This window comes from Alexandromys fortis, unplaced genomic scaffold, assembly GCF_014885135.2.
Source record: "Alexandromys fortis isolate MF-2015 unplaced genomic scaffold, M_Fortis_MF-2015_v1.1 scaffold_190, whole genome shotgun sequence".
NCBI classification, from domain to species: Eukaryota; Metazoa; Chordata; class Mammalia; order Rodentia; family Cricetidae; genus Alexandromys; species Alexandromys fortis.
This window is the reverse complement of record NW_026068059.1, coordinates 718,950-735,490: the sequence shown is the minus strand read 5'-3', so window position 1 is coordinate 735,490 and position 16,541 is coordinate 718,950. Positions and strand designations below refer to the sequence as shown.

Sequence of the window (16,541 nt, the reverse complement as noted above, 5' to 3'; positions counted from 1 at the left end):
CATGTTCTACCTTTATTCACTATGTCACGTTACCATCATCCTTCTCTTCTGTGTTAAAATTTCCTTAACTCTTGCTGTTCATAGTCCTGTCAGCTAGTTCCTGTGTCTTTTGGGGGATGTTCTCCCTCCCTCCCTCCCTCTCATGTTCTACCTTTATTCACTATGTCACGTTACCATCATCCTTCTCTTCTGTGTTAAAATTTCCTTAACTCTTGCTGTTCATAGTCCTGTCAGCTAGTTCCTGTGTCTTTTGGGGGATGTTGGAGGCTGAACCTAGCACTGTGTGACACCCCAGTTCTTGTATTCTTTCCAGGTGACAGGATTTGTCCCTAACACTCCCTTGCTTTTCTGGCACAATCATAAAGTTGCCCTTTCTCTGTCATGACCAGGTGGTCATTTCCTCTTAATGGAGTGCTGGTTGTGGTCACTAGTGATGCCTGTGGAAACTGAGGCCTGCCTTCCAGGACTGTAACCTCAAGGCTCTCTTTGCTCACATTGGGCAGGTATAGCACGAATGAAGGGGAGACCTGGAAGACGTTCGTCTTCTCCGAGAAGCCTGTGTTTGTGTATGGACTTCTCACAGAACCTGGCGAGAAGAGTACCGTTTTCACCATCTTTGGCTCGAATAAGGAGAATGTCCACAGCTGGCTCATCCTGCAGGTCAATGCCACCGATGCCTTGGGTAAGTCATTGCCCCAGGTTAGATGCAGAATCCTCAGTTTTGGATTCACTAGGTGAGATACGCTCAAGTGAATGAGTGAAAGACCCAGGGCACAGGTGATTTCTGTTTTACTCAGTTCTTAGTGGACTGTTTATATTCTTGGTGCCTTGGCTTCCTTGCACAGTACCTGGAATGTAGTATATCTAGATATATATCTGTTAAAAGTGTGGATGGATGGATGGATGGATGGATGGATGGAGGAAAGGTTAGATAGACCTATTCAGTGGTATGTCTGTATTAGCTCTCCATCAGGGAAAAGGCGGAAAACATTATTTTGGCTCCTGGTTTTGGTCCATAGTTCCTTGACATTTTCATGTTGGGCTGTGCTAGGAAGAAGTCTGCTTATCCTTTGGTTTTCAGAAAACAAAGAAAGAGAGAGAAGAGGAGGAAGTGGGTGGCATGCCAGTGCGTTTGTTAAGATCAAACCCTTAATGACCTTACTCCTCTAGGCCTCATTTCCAGAAAGTCCCACCACTTACCCACAGTGCCATGGGCCAGGGACTAATACCTGGGTCTTCAGGAGCTTTCATGATCCAAAAATAGCACTGATTCAGGGCCATTCGAAGGCTGTCTGGAGTCTAGATATGCTCTGTTGGTGCCCTTGAGATCCTTAAGCAGGGAGGCCTGATGGACTCTTGAGCGCTGGCTCTTATGGCCACATCGACTTCTGCCCTCCCTCACTTCCCCTTAGCTGACATTACTCTAGCCGTCCAGAATGCCCCCTGTGTCTTCTTATTGTCACCCCTTCAACCTTGACCTCATGATCTAGCACCCGGTGTCTCTCTTCTTTGTGCTCCGAAATAAGTGTGTCCCTCACATCTTGAATTATATGGCTGTGTCTGTAATTATGTTTCGTGTTCCATCACCTAGTTGTGAGGCTCTGGAAAATACAGACTTTTCCTTTGCTTATTTTTATTTCACCTCCCGAGTTTCTTTGTTGCCTCACAGACGGCAGGGTTTTTAATAACTCTTTGCTAATTGGAATGGCAATGTGTTGACAGGTATGCATCAGCTTCGGGTAGTATTTAATCTGACACACATAAAAAAGATCCAAGGCACCAATCTAGACATAAGCATAGAATTCCCATAGGCACACTAACTGACATTTTTAATGGATGTGGGCTGGTGGAATAAGTGTGAAGTTATCTTGTCATTTCCCAGTCTCTGTGCATAAAGATCCTGTACCATGAAGTAGGGCAAACGCATCCTTCAGTGCCTTCAGCCCATACTCAGATGTGCCTTCATCCTAAGGAAACAGGTTGGGTCAGTGATATGCTGACATCACCTACCAATGGGTCCTTTTTCCCTAGGAGAGAGCTCGGTCCCACCCCTGCCCCATCCTACCGCTGATACCTATTTATGAAAGGAACTGCCAGCTGTCCTAATAATTTAGATACTTATCTAAGTATTGGTAGATGCCAGAATTCCAGTATTGGGGGAGGTTGAGACATGGGGATCAGGAGTTTGTGGTTCACCCAAATTCTCTAGATAGATCCTCTTTTTGATAACATGCAAGCAAGCCACCTAAAACTCTGGGCCAGTGAGATGGTTCAGCATCACACTGTGTTTACTATGCAAGCCTGGAGATCTGAGTTCTACCCTGGGAGCCCATGTAAAGGTGGAAGGAGAGAGCTCACTCCACAGCTGTCCTCTGATGCCAGGACACACATACACACAGCAAATAAGTTTAAAATAATCCCAAATCCCATGCACACACACAGAGTGCACAAACCAACCAAAATAAACAGCAGCAATCATTCCCCCCCGCCCCCGTGCCTCAAATTTTATGGTTCAGAAGTTTGAATGGTGTCATATGTGCCTAGCATCTTCATGGCTTTCTCAGGCGAGCGCCACAATTATAGTGGTATTGTCTTCATTCTCGGGGGTACTGCCCATCCTCAGCACACGGTAACTAGAGTTGCGTAGCTTTGACTTCTCCCCTTGCTGGGTGGCCACAGAGACACCAGTAGTGGAGGGCTGAGTTGAGGGCAGGGAGACAGGAAACCCTGCACAGCCTGGATCTGATGCTTTGCTCTGCCCTTCTCTGTTCTCAGGGGTTCCCTGCACGGAAAACGACTACAAGCTGTGGTCCCCGTCTGATGAGCGCGGGAACGAGTGTTTGCTAGGACACAAGACAGTCTTCAAAAGGAGGACTCCCCACGCAACTTGCTTTAACGGGGAAGACTTTGACCGGCCAGTGGTCGTGTCCAACTGCTCCTGCACCCGGGATGACTATGAATGGTTTGTTCCTCCTCCATGAGCGGGACTTTGAGTTGAGTCATATCTTCTCTGCAGTGTGAGGATAAAAGATGGAGAACATGCTCTCTTTCTCCGAGGGTGGGAATAGCATTCGCTTAGCATGCTTTCTGAGTCAGGAACGTCGTGAGGCACTTTTTACTTAGGTTGTCTTCTAGTTCTACAGCCATGCGGTTCAGTAGGGGTGTGGCTTCCCAAAGCTTCAGTCATTTCTATAGGGACTCATAGTCAGAGTTTGTTTCCTGACCTATAATAAGGCTCGGCACCCAGCAGAAGTAAGTACCACACAAGTTCTAGCAGACCCGTAGCAGCCCGGCCAGTTTTTCCAGGAGATTGAGCTTCTGTTTGTTTTGTGGGGGAGGACTTTTATATTTCTTTTTCGAAAAGCAAAATAGCAACCAGGAGGGAAGAAAGCCAAAGCTTTGTTTGATTTCCTCAAGGAACTTTTTCCTTAGTTTTAATTTTATTTCTTGGTACAGTCACCTTTCTCTTCTGGAGGAGGCTAGCTCCAAAATACCCTACAGATTTCAGATGCAGGTGGCACCCGTGTTGAAAGCTAAAATAAGAATGAATGCAAAGGGGTAGGGAGGGTCTAGCACTTGGAGCCTGCTTAAACCTGGGGCAGCGTGTATATTTTATCAAGACCCATATGTGTTTGGCTAAATCTAGTTGGTTGTTTTTATGAAACCAGAGTTTCCTGGAACACAACCAGATCCCTTCACCAAGGATGTCTTTCCTTCATCTGTGAGCGCTCCCAGAGGCATAGCTGAGTAGCACCCCTGGAACCATGTGGCGTGCAAAGCCTAAAACATTTACCACAGAGCCCTTTTTCAGCCTCTGGTCTAGCATATATCAGAGGGCTCTGGCTTTAGCCGGCCGAGTACAATGGTGCCGATGGCAAAACGCAGTTAGTGCCTCAACCGCCCCTGAAACAAATGCTCTGAGCTCGCTGCAAGCCCACGCTCTAGCCACACCTGACAGAAGGGACCATATACTGTGTACTCCACAACAGGAACTGCTACGGCTAAGCTGTGCTCAGCTCAACTCTCCCCAAAGACCTTTGAGGCTCCTCCTGCCTACAGAATGAGGTCCCCCGCCTGCAGGGCCTCCACTTCCTCCTGTCACCTTGTCCACCTCATCTCCACTCACTGACTCCACACCTAGTGCTGGTATTGAACCCAAGGCCTTGTGCATGCTAGGCAGGCACTGTACCAGCTGAGCTATAGCTTCAGCTCTGCCGTTCCCTTCTAACCAAGGACAGACAGGCCCCGAGACTGGATAGTAGATGAGATTTTCCTTTGGCATGATGGCTTGCATCATTTTTTCATCTGCTTAGGGTATATAGCGGTGACTCTCCAGATGGGATTCTGATACACAGCTTTTTTATGCAGATGTAGCTTAGTATAACTAAGTGGGGGTTCTTTAAAGGGCCCGTGGAGTCACCCATAGAATTATAAGTACTAGGTGGAGATTAGATGTTGCAGGTTGTTTCTGAAGTGCCAAGGCTATGTCCAAATGAACTCCAATTGCCTTTTCAGTGACTTTGGCTTCAAGCTCAGTGAAGATCTCTCCTTAGAGGTTTGTGTTCCAGACCCTGAGTTTTCTGGGAAGCCCTACAGTCCTCCTATGCCTTGTCCAGTGGGTTCTACATACAGGAGAACGAGAGGGTACGTATCACACTATTGGTTGAGTCAGGCTTACGAGGGTCTGCCTGGGAAGGAGGGAGCTATGAGGATCATGTGTCTCTGCCTGCTCCCTTTAGGTGAATTTATTCTCAAACCCCAAGTTACAGACTGCAGGTGGTTGGACAGCTTTTTAAATTAATGGCGTCTGCAGAGTCTCCTATTCCCAGTGAGAAAACACAGTCTGCCAGCTTTTCTGCAAGGCTGAGGTCACCCTCAGCTGGGGAGACATCTTCAGAGGCATTTATAGAAGAGACATATTTTGAAGTGTTTCCCCAAGCAGTGTATTAGATTGTCTAGATCTAGCCACTCTAAATAATTACAAGGAACACTGATTCAGGGTGACTTAACACCATCTTTCTGACTTTGGCCAGGAGTATTTGCTCAATTGGGGTTACCTCCATGACCCATGTGTACCCTTTGTGTTTCTGACTTCTCGTTTTGGTGGTGGGGGTAACAGCTATCGGAAGATTTCTGGGGACACTTGCAGTGGAGGAGATGTGGAAGCGCGGCTGGAAGGGGAGCTGGTCCCCTGTCCCTTGGCAGGTAAGACAGACAGCTTCTTCGCTTTGCCTTCTCTAGTGCTGGTTGGGTCATTCTGGTCTCACCTACCTAGGCATGCGGCTTTTCTTAGAATTTAAGCATCATGGATGCCCCTTCTCTAAGCTTTAATAGGCACATGAAACTCACATGTAGTCTCCCACCTTGGAAGAATGGGAAATATTTGGTGACAGGTCAGGCTTGGGGGGTGGGTAGTCTACTTGGTGTCTGTTGTATGTTGACCACTGGGAATTGGGATATAGTCACAGGCCTTGGTGTGTCTCTCGGTTTGTCAAAGTTGAATATAAGAGACTGAGGCTCCTTCTAAACTAGCTAAGTGGTCTATCTTAATTTTATACTAAATCTTAGTTTTGTTAGAATTTCAATTCACTTGTCCATGTGTTGGCAGTTTGTCTCTACAGCCCAGTGATGCAGAGATCCTTGGCTCCAAAAAGAACTATTGTATGTGTGTCTATATGAGGAAGCAAGCAGGCTCAGAGGGAAAGATGCTTCTAAGGTCATATATCTAGTAATTGACTGTGTTAAAATTCAGACCTGAAGGTCCAGGATCCAAATGGTCTTTAAGTGTTAGTCCTATTTCCCATTGTTACTATGCCTACTAAAGGAAAAAACCCTCTTGGAGAGGTTATGAAGATATGAGTGTATTTCAAACACATTTTAAGCTGTTTAGTGCTGATGTCACGTGAGTTATTGGTAATATAGGTGCAAAATTCGATTCCTTAAAAAGGTGATTGGGCTAGACACATGGCTTAGTGGACAAGAGCACTTGCTATGCAGGCATGAGGACCTGAGTTCAAGTTCCCAAAATAAAAGCTAGACACGACTGTGTGCATGCCTGTAAGCTCAGTGTTGTGCATGGGGGCGGGGGGGGGCAGGAGGTTTGCTGGGCTTGCTGGAGACCAGCTGGGCTCCAGCTTGAGTGAGGGAGTCTGTCTTTAGGGAGTCAGACTGAGAGCAATGGAGTGGGACATGTGATCTTCAGCTGGGCACACATACACATGTGCATGCGCACCACACACACATACACACACAGAGACACACACATACACAGAGAGAGAGAGAGGCAGACACACATACACACACAGAGAGAGACAGACACATATATACACATACACACACACAGAGACACACAGACACACACAGAGACACACATGCACACACATACATACACAGAGAGAGAGATAGAGAGAGAGACACACACAGACAGACAGACAGACACACACACCACAAAAAATAAAAAAGGGATTGCTTGGCCTCTTTTCTTCCCTCACTATTTCTAGGTCTTATTCAATCAGGGCTTCCTTCCTTCCTCAGAGACTTCATCACGCTCCTGCTTGTCAGTAAGGGCAGGTGAGTGGCCTGGCTTCCATCAGCAGCGCTGTTGTGATGGAAGAGCCACAAGCACCCAGAGAGTCATGATATAGACACACCGTCTTCCATCTTCCACAGGCAGGCCGCACAGGGCAGCCTGCTGCCAGCTTTCTGCTCTTCGGCTTGCCCGGGTGTTTTCATGCTAAGCTCATTAGGCCCTTAATTTAATCTTCTATCGTTACCCGAATAATTAACATACCTCACTGTGGAGACGTAAAAAGAACCACTAATTCAGCAGAATTCCTGCAAATGAACAGATAATATTCGAACGTTCCCTTTGCGAGCCGCAGTGATGAGGGCTTGGTTGAGGAGGGTTTGAGTGATTGCTCTTAAGGGCCTGGAGTACATCCTTTTGTCATAAATACTTCCAGGGATAATTCAGCAAGGGACATAATTGTTTGTTTAAAGCCATCAGAACTGGCAAGAAAGCTATTTTCTCTTCCAATAGAAGAGTAGGGAGCAGGGGATGAAATGGAAAAGTCTCATTTTAGGATGGGTCATTCCCGAAATGCAAGCAAGGAAGTTCTCAGAGAAAAAAAAAGATATTTTGTAGGCCTAATGGGAACCATAACATCTACAAAGATGAGGTAATGTGGGCATCTGGAAGGATTTTTAAGATGCAGCAATTTTTCTTCTTTATGATTACCGTAACAATGGATCTTCCTAGGCTGGACTTATGCATGGCTGCTCCAGCCAAAGCCTCTGCTCCATTTCTTGGTTAGGACTCACACGTGAAAGCATCGTGTGCTGCTCTGTGCCTGCCTCCTAAGCAAGGTCTTCTGGTCTTCGACCGTGCTGGAAGGGCGCTGGGTTCTTAGAAGAACCAAAGGAGCAGTGAAGGTGCTGGGTGCTGGGGAGAGATGTGGGGCAGAAAATTCACTACTGGCCACATGGCTTTCATCTTGTGACCTGTGTTCTCCTGTCCCCAGCCTTGGAATGAATGACATTAGCTCCCATGAGGTGGTACCTCGGGTATTTTTGAAACATAGTGAGAATGAGGAAAAAGAGGCAGACTTACCTTACTCAAGATTTAGATAGACTAATCTATTATTTAAAACTTTGGGGGGCAGTGCTGGGGATTAGCCCAGGACTCTCCACATATTAAACAAGTGCTCTGCCCACTCTTACTTAGTGGATTTTCATTTTCAATGTGTTATCAATATTGAAAATATTTTAAAATCACATTTATTTGTGTGTATGTGCAGTGAGGAGGAGGGTTATATATGTGTATAGAGGTTAGAGGCCAATTCCTAGGAGTTGATTCTGTTCTTCTACTGTGTGGGTTTTCTGGGGATTGAACATGGGTCATTAGTGTTGAAGGGAGGAGGAGAGGGCCTGCTTTTCATCCCACCCGCCCAGCTAGCTTTCACCTGAAATAACCACACAGAAACTGTATTCATTTAAACACTGCCTAGCCCATAAGTTCTAGCACTCTCAAATCTTGATTCAACCCATTTGTAATAATCTGTGTATCACCACGAGGTTGTGGCTTACCAGGAAAGTTTCTAACCATCATCAGTCTCAAGCAGGAGCTTCATGGTGTCTGCCATTCTGCCCATCTTCCCAGCATTCAGTTCGGCCTACTCCACCTATCTAAGTTCTGCCCTATCAAAAGGCAAGGCAGCTTCTTTATTCAACACATATGAAAGCAACACATAGACAGAAGGACCTCCTACACCACATTAGGCTTGGCAGGAAGTACCTTTACCTGCAGAGCCACCTTGCCAGCCTAATATTGAGGCTTTTATAAAGCAGGTGGTTACATGGGTATGTGAGTTCATTGAATTGACAGGATGAGAGAAAGACAAAGTGGGGTGGGCAGGCTGGAGAGGGGAGACAGCCAATTCGAGCATTAAGCCAAGGATTCATGTCTGCATCTTGGGCCCACATGTCCCACACACAGCATGGCATCAGTGCATGCTTTAAATTTTTTTAAAGATATTTTTATTGTTAGTCTATTTGAAGAGATGACACAAGCAGCAAATATTTGCAGGAACAGACTCAAGTGGTGTCTGAGTACTGGCTTTAGTTTTGCTCAAGAACCCACATGGGCCAGACTTCTCATCCCTTCTGAGTGGCATCCTTCTAGTTCCTCTGGGGTTTCATTTTTCCCAGCATCTCTAGACTGGGTTCTTTTAAAATCTAATCGCTACATAAGGTACTGTAAAGGATACAGGTGGACAGTGGCTGATGGAGCTTTGTAAGAGATGCTGAGGGTGAAGTACGGCTGGCAGGCATTTGGCTTCCATGTCCTTCCTAGTCTTTCCAACCTCAGACACTTCTCCATGTTCAGCTGTCCCAGGATTCTGTGTGTGCTGTAGACAGAGATGCCCATTGCTCTGCACTCCCGTGGAAGGGTCCTGGTGCCTTCTGGGCTATCTTCTAAGTAGAAAGAGAATATTAGACCTTAAGTTACAGTTGTGTGACATTAGGTAACACTCTGAAGCACATTGACCCTCCATTAGCCTTAAGAAAGCATCGTCATGAGGGTCTACACCATTCAGAGCAGTGTGGTGTGAAGGCAGAAACACAGACTCTGAATTCAGACAGCTTCCTAGCTGTGTGTCCTTGAGTGAATGCATACTCATTCTTCAATCTCACGGGGGTTTGGAGGATTCAACAATGCCTGGTACGTAGTAAGTACATTGTGTAAACATTTGCTCAGCAGAAGCAGAACTTCTGTAATTACTCTGTGGAACATTTTGTAATCATTCCAGAGCAAATGCATTATTGCTTTGGAAACGGAACGGGTCAGCCTAAAGCACAACGGGCCATTGTGAATAGTATGTATGACTGAACAAACTGGGTGGGACACTTGGGTAGAAGGCTTCAGACGTTACCAAGTCGTCACCAAGATAATGGTGCTGTGGGGCTGTCAGACGATATGATATGGATTAGCCTGTCACTTACATTGATGAGTGTGACCGAAGACTATTAGGCAGAGCTCGGAAATATGGATGTTGAAATAGATTTTTGTCTTCTCTGTGTAACCACCCACAGATAAAGAGATGCACTTTCTGGGTCAGAAATGTGATGTTGTTCTGTGTCCTGAGTCTAGATTCCTAAGCTCTTGCATTTTATTTCCTCTTGTGGGGTTGGGGTTTGTGTGTGAAAAGGAAGATGGTCAGGCCTGCCAGGCAGTCTTCAGCATCCTTGGCTATCATGGTTGCTTTGTGTCTGCAGAAGAGAATGAGTTCATCCTTTATGCTGTGCGGAAGTCCATCTACCGTTATGACCTGGCCTCGGGAGCTACGGAGCAGCTACCTCTCTCAGGGTTGAGGGCAGCTGTGGCCTTGGACTTTGACTATGAACACAACTGCCTGTATTGGTCCGATCTCGCGCTGGACACCATCCAGGTGAGTCTGTCAGCCCTTGGTTAGGTCTTGAGACTGTGGCTTCTGACTGCCCAGTCCTGAGAGGCTTAAGTAGGTGAGCCGCAAGAGGTTTCACATAGTAACCCATTTCTGGGCTGCTATGGAAATGGTAATTTTCTGTTGTAATTTTCTTCCTCTGCCTGGCTATGTCCCATAAGAAAGATGAAGGACGCCCCCAATCTGCATCCCTGATTGCATCCAGGTCTCAGATTTCCTGCTGGGAAGGTTCTGGGGCCAGCGATGTGTGATTGTTAGTTGCTACCTTCCTCTTTAGCATCTTTCCCTCCAAGTCAAAGTGTAGTGACACTCCAGTTCTCCTTAGTTCACATTACTACCCTCTCCAGGTCTCCTGAACTCACAAGAACCAGGAAGCACTTGGGCATGCAGAGAAGCAAGGTGGGGAGGGAGGATGGCTTCAGCCCACATACTCAGAAGACATACAGTCGAGTAGATCAGTGTTTACCTAGTATACACAAGGCTCCAGGTTCAACTTTCAGGACCACAAAAATAAAACAACTACACCATCACAACAACAACAACAACAACACACACACACACCACACCACACCACACACACCCTGAAGAATATAGGTATTGCTGGGTGGTGGTGGCGCACGCCTTTAATCCCAGCACTCGGGAGGCAGAGGCGGGTGGATCTCTGTGAGTTAGAGGCCAGCCTGGTCTACAAGAGCTAGTTCCAGGACAGGAACCAAAAGCTACGGAGAAACCCTGTCTCGAACCCCCCCCCCCAAAAAAAGAATATAGATATTAAAAATCCATTCATAGATCAGACACATGGTCATATACTCAAATATATGCATTTTAAAGATTCTTTTTTTTTTAATTTTACTTTATGTGTATGGGTGTTCTGTCTGCATGTAAGTCTGTGCACCATTACATGCCTGGTGCCAGGGGAGGCCAGGAAAAGTTTCTTCTGGAACTGTGGTTACAGACTCTTGGCTAGTGGCCATTTGAGTGCTGAGAACTGAGCTTCCTTCTGCATGAGCAGGAAGTACTTTAAACTGCTGAGCCATTTTTCCATCCCCAAATGAACCTGGGAATGTAGCTCAGTGGTAGATATCTTATCCAGCAAGCAGGCCATAGGCTCAAAAAAGGCAAAAAGAGAACTGTATCATATTGTCTCATTTTCTACCTGGTTGCAAAGTCCTGGCCTAATATAAAGTTGTTTTTTTTTTTATGAGGGGTGGGGTTAGGGAAAACCACTGAGAATAATTGTCTCAACAATGATACCTGATGTCTAAGAACCTTGCAAGAGATAAAAGACTGTGAAAGGAGACAGGAGAATTAGAAAGTAATGGCAGTCTGTTTTTTTCATTTGTTTTCAAAACAGCAGATTCCTATGTCTCCATAGAAAGGTCATTACTCCAAGACAGTCCATAGTTTAGTAATCTGTGTTTATAATACTAGCATTCAGTAAGAGAAACAATTAGATTCTGCCTGTCACTATGTTTAAAGCAGGGTCTTAAAGATTCTCCTATCTAACCCAGCTTCTGTACCTACACATTTCTTCCTATAAAACCTCACGCCCTCAGCAAACCAGCTATCCGAAGGTAGGGTTACTCGCTGTGTGGCTGGCTGACTCGCCTGAGTCCACTGCACACTTCACAGTGTTGATTGCTGCTTTCTCTCCCCAGCGTCTCTGTTTGAATGGGAGCACTGGGCAAGAGGTGATCATCAGTTCCGGCCTGGAGACTGTGGAGGCTTTGGCCTTTGAACCCCTCAGCCAATTACTGTACTGGGTGGATGCTGGCTTTAAAAAGATCGAGGTATGAGTATTCCTGTGTTCTTCATTAAGCAAACAGGGGAGCAGCAGGGCTTTGAGCCAGATTTGACACTAAAACAGAAAGCAATGTGTCATGTAACCCTGGAAATTTCTCAGGATTTCCAGGGCCTCAGCTTGCTGAACCTCTGAAGAGAGAAGAGGGGGGTCATCTCAGAGGAACCCAGGTGAAGATGCAAAGTTCAAGGTGCCATTTAAGATTCAGAAGAGTTTGTATTTTAGCTAGCAGGAGGATCATAGAATAATAATGATGACGATTTCATAGTGTTGTAATCTTCATAATAATAACAGTCCATCACTACCTAAAGCAGCAATGACTCTGTCATTATCGTTATTGATGTCTATCTATTACTTAGCTGCCCAGAAACCTGTTCCACCTCGTAGAGCCACAGTTACACGAGGATGATGAAGGGCGTGTAAACTGCCCAGAGTATTGTGTTGAAGAGTCATCTGTGCCCTGGTCTGGCAGGAATCCTGGCCCAGCAGCTCTTTGTTTTGATGCAGTATGGAGTTGTGACATGCAGGTTAATTGGAGAAAAAAAAAAAACAAAAACAAAGTAGAGAGACGCAGAGAGCTAAGTGACATTGTGAGAAGGAGACACAGACTTGAGAGGTGCCCTGGACTCATGCATCATCCTGCCAGCTATGGGACATGCAGCAAGGGACTTCCTGAAACTTATTTTTCTTAATGTTGAGAGCAAGATTCATTTACTTAGCCGTTGAATGAGTGCTCCTTGGTGATGTGCCAGGCCTGCTCTTAAGTTTGGTGGTGCAGTGAGCAAGGTGTAGGGAAGGGCACACACATTCTCTCTCTGATTGAATTTAAGTTTGATGGCACTGGAATGATGGTGTATACCTGTAATTCCAGCACTTGGCTGAGGTAGGAGGATCAGGATTTTGATCCAGCCTGGGCTACATAGCAAGTTCAATGTCCAGCCTGAGATACACAGAGATCTTGTCTTATAACAAATGGAAACCACTGACAACTACACAAACTAGCTCAGTGGAAAAAGCAAAGTGAAATAAAGGAGCATGCCCTGAGGAAGATGGCTTCTGCTCAGAGCATGAAGCGAGGCATGGGATTGTGTGACTGGGGAGCGGATGTTGTAGAGAGAGGTGAAGTGAAAGGGGAAGCTTCCACCCTCTGAGATGACCCTGATGCTGAAGGGGAGTCTCCTCCGGACACTGGCAGAATTACTATAGGGTAGTGTTGGCGGTTGGGTACAGGCCAGCACTCCAAATCTGTATTTTCCTATCCATGAATTGAAAATATTGTCACCCATTCCTGAACAACTCAGCAACACCCATTTACTTAGTGCCAACCCTGTTGTAGGAATTGTAGGTGGTCTAGGGGTAGTTTCAAGTCTGCAGGAAAATGTGTGTGGGTTGTATGCAAGCATGGAAGAATGATCTGTATGGGGCTTCATGAACCTGAAGGGACCACATCACTTCCCTTTGTGCAAGTTATCAGGCCCTGGGTTGGGGTCAGGAAACACACATTTCTAGTTTCTTCTCTTTAAGCCCATGGGAAAATTTTTCTCAGCCAGGGAGATGATCTGTGCCCTCTGACTGGGAGTCAAGGCAGGCTTCCCAGTGGTTCTAGAATAGTACTCAGGCACAGAGGGAGTGTGGAGGGTGTGCCTGTAGGCAGGGCACAGAGGTTTTTTGTAGGGTGTGCCTGTAAGTCAGGGCACAGAGGAGTTATTTAGGGTGTGCCTGTAGGTGGGGGCACAAAGGGGTATGCAGGGTGTACTGTAGGCAGGGCACAGAGGGGGTTGGCAGGGTGTGCCTGTAGACAGGGCACAGAGGGGGTTGGCAGGGTATATCTGTAGGCAGGGTACAAAAGGAGTGTGCAGGGTGTGCCCATAGGCAGGGCACAGAGAGGGTGTACACAATGTGCCCATAGGCAGGGCACGGAGGGGTGTAAATGGTGTGCCTATATGCAGGGTACAAAGGTATGTGCAGGGTGTATCTGTAGGCAGGGTACAGAAGGGGTATACATGGTGTGCCCATAGGCAGGGCACAGAGGGGGTGTGCAGGGTGTGACTACAGGGGAGCCCAGTGGAGGTCTTTCTCAAGGTGGGCTTTGCGAGGGGCTCAGTTCCCTCTCCATCTCCCCCCAACCCCACCTTTGTTTCGTCAGGTAGCTAATCCAGATGGCGACTTCCGACTGACGATCATCAATTCTTCTGTGCTTGACCGGCCCAGGGCTCTAGTTCTTGTACCCCAAGAGGGGTAAGTTTGTCCCTCCATGGGAAGTTGGCGTTGTGCTCACTGCTGCAACAGATGCTCATGAGAGTGCAAACATGTGACAGAGTTTCTGCCTCTCATGATCATGGTGGTGGTAACCGGTTGACTGAGGCCTTTGAAGCCATATCTTGGTAGTTGTGGTCCGGGAACTCCATGTACATTTGATCAGCAAGCATTCTGTTCTTCTAAGGTCTCTGGATGTCTCGCATCTGTGTGGCAAGGTAACATTGAAGAGAGTCTTTGTAAACCAGGCAGGCCACTGATACATTGCAAGGATTCTTTTTTTAATTTTGAGTTTCATGCATCTCACAAACCTTTAATTCAATCAGTCTTTCTCACACACCCAACTCCCGGAATGTGCTTGTTTTCTTATTTAAAATTAATATGTGCTTGGGGTATGCATGACTGCCTTTTATTATCTCTGCAGTCATAGGAAACATAGCTAAGAAGGAGATGCTGGGTTAGCTTTCTTCTCCCGGTGTACTTATGGTGGAGAATTTGCACTATTTTTAAAAGAAAAGTCTAAAAGAAATCTATGGGGTTGGATAAAGATATTAAGAGAGAACAGAAGATCTTCAGAGGAAACTTGTGTTTGCTCCGCTCTCGTTCTTCACCCTTCATCCTCCTACATCCCAGGGAAGTAATCACATCACTGTTACATAATAGTCACCATTAGTCATACATAATAGCCACTGTTAATTTTTTGGTTGTATTTTTCAGAGTAGCTTTTGCTGGTGTTCAGTCACCATCTTTGAATATAGCTAGCGCCCCTTAGTGACACACATGGCACATCACATCAGATAGAATCATAGGTGTTTGGGATTTCCTGCCTGCCGAAGGACATGTGGACTGAATGACTACAGTTTATCAGAACACGGGTAGTATTCTAGCTTACTTTCTGTTGCTGGGGTTAAAAACATGGATCAAAACTAACTTGGTGGGAGGAAGAGTTTATTTTACTTATAGGAAGCCGAAGCAGGAACTGAAACAGAGACCACACTTTCTGGTTTGCCCTCCGTGGCTTTCTCTGTCTGCTTTCTTACATAACCCAGGACCACCTGCCCATGGCTGGCACTGCCCACAGTGGTCTGGATTAATCATCAATCAAGATAATCCCCACAGACACGTCCCCAGGCCAGTCTGATGGAGGCAGTTCCTTGATCAAGGTTGCTTCTTCTGAGATGATTCTAGTTTGTGTTATCGACAAAAATTAAATAGCACATACAAATGTGTAGGCTTCAAAGTACTTTGTATACAGCATTTGGGGGGCATTTCAATAGGTTTAGTCTGTTGTATAATATTACATAACACTTCCTCTACCAATTAGCATTCAGATTAATATACACATATGTACATTTCTTTGAATAGTGCTGAGATAATGTAATTATAGGTGGACTCCAGTAGGTAAAATTTTCAGTCAAGTTCAGCTATTATAAATTTCTGAATGAATCTCAAATATTGTAATGACACGTAATAGTTATACTGATTGTTCCAAGGTTGGTTGTTCTATTGATTATTCCACTACCTCTCGAAGTAGAATCTATGATCTCCTGTCTCCTTCTGATGAAACTGTGTGATCCCTCCGTTGACCAGGGTGATGTTCTGGACTGACTGGGGAGACCTGAAGCCTGGAATTTACCGGAGCAACATGGATGGCTCTGCTGCCTATCGTCTCGTGTCGGAGGATGTGAAGTGGCCCAACGGCATCGCTGTGGACAGCCAGTGGATCTATTGGACAGATGCATATCTGGACTGTATTGAGCGCATCACTTTCAGTGGCCAGCAGCGTTCGGTCATCCTGGACAATCTCCCACATCCTTATGCCATTGCTGTCTTCAAGGTGATTCCTTCTTCTGCCATGTGCCCACGTGCCATCTGCCAGAGCAGGGGAAGAAGGTGGTGAGGTGCAAATCTGGGGCCTGTTGGGCCTTGGCAAAGAGTTTGTCCAATGTCTTAGAAATTGACTCTCTTCCAAATTTGTACTCACTTTTCTCCAGCCTTCATGGACGAGTGCTAGGCTTCTACCACTGCTCACATTTCAACAGGCTGAAAGCTGGGGTTCCTAGATTGAGGTGCTTCACTGGCATCTGACTAAATGCACACTAGATAGTCTCTTCTCGGCCATTTTCCCCCCGGTGGGTAGTTGATGAGGTTTCAGTAAAGGCACTGGCAGTTGGACTTGAGTGAAAGTTTGACCAGGCCTGTTAGTCAGTAGTTATCTGTTGTGCCCACATAGTGCTGGCATGGAGTGACACTTGTCCTCGTAAAGTGTCCTGAAAGAAGGGCCACTGAACAAGACTAACAGGCAAAGGTTTTCTCTTTAGAACGAAATATACTGGGATGACTGGTCACAGTTGAGCATCTTCAGAGCTTCGAAACACAGTGGAGCCCGGATGGAGATTCTAGCAAACCAGCTCACAGGCCTGATGGACATGAAGATTTTCTACAAAGGAAAGAACGCTGGTGAGACAGCCCCCTCGTCCGTGTCCCCAGACTTGGTCTCCAGGAAGGGGCTGCATGGGGGC

General features: G+C 46.2%; 1 protein-coding gene across 1 annotated transcript in view; it reads left to right on the top strand.

Annotated features, from left to right (window-relative positions):
* Window positions 1-16,541, top strand: part of Sorl1 (sortilin related receptor 1) — a 158,410-nt gene that overhangs the window by 77,282 nt on the left and 64,587 nt on the right. Inside the window, exons 13-21 of the mRNA XM_050120095.1 lie at window positions 504-682; window positions 2,776-2,962; window positions 4,516-4,644; window positions 5,120-5,205; window positions 9,775-9,947; window positions 11,621-11,752; window positions 13,910-14,001; window positions 15,610-15,856; window positions 16,341-16,479. Of these exons, the coding sequence (XP_049976052.1) occupies window positions 504-682; window positions 2,776-2,962; window positions 4,516-4,644; window positions 5,120-5,205; window positions 9,775-9,947; window positions 11,621-11,752; window positions 13,910-14,001; window positions 15,610-15,856; window positions 16,341-16,479 (1,364 nt within the window). The remainder of the gene's footprint in view (window positions 1-503; window positions 683-2,775; window positions 2,963-4,515; window positions 4,645-5,119; window positions 5,206-9,774; window positions 9,948-11,620; window positions 11,753-13,909; window positions 14,002-15,609; window positions 15,857-16,340; window positions 16,480-16,541) is intronic.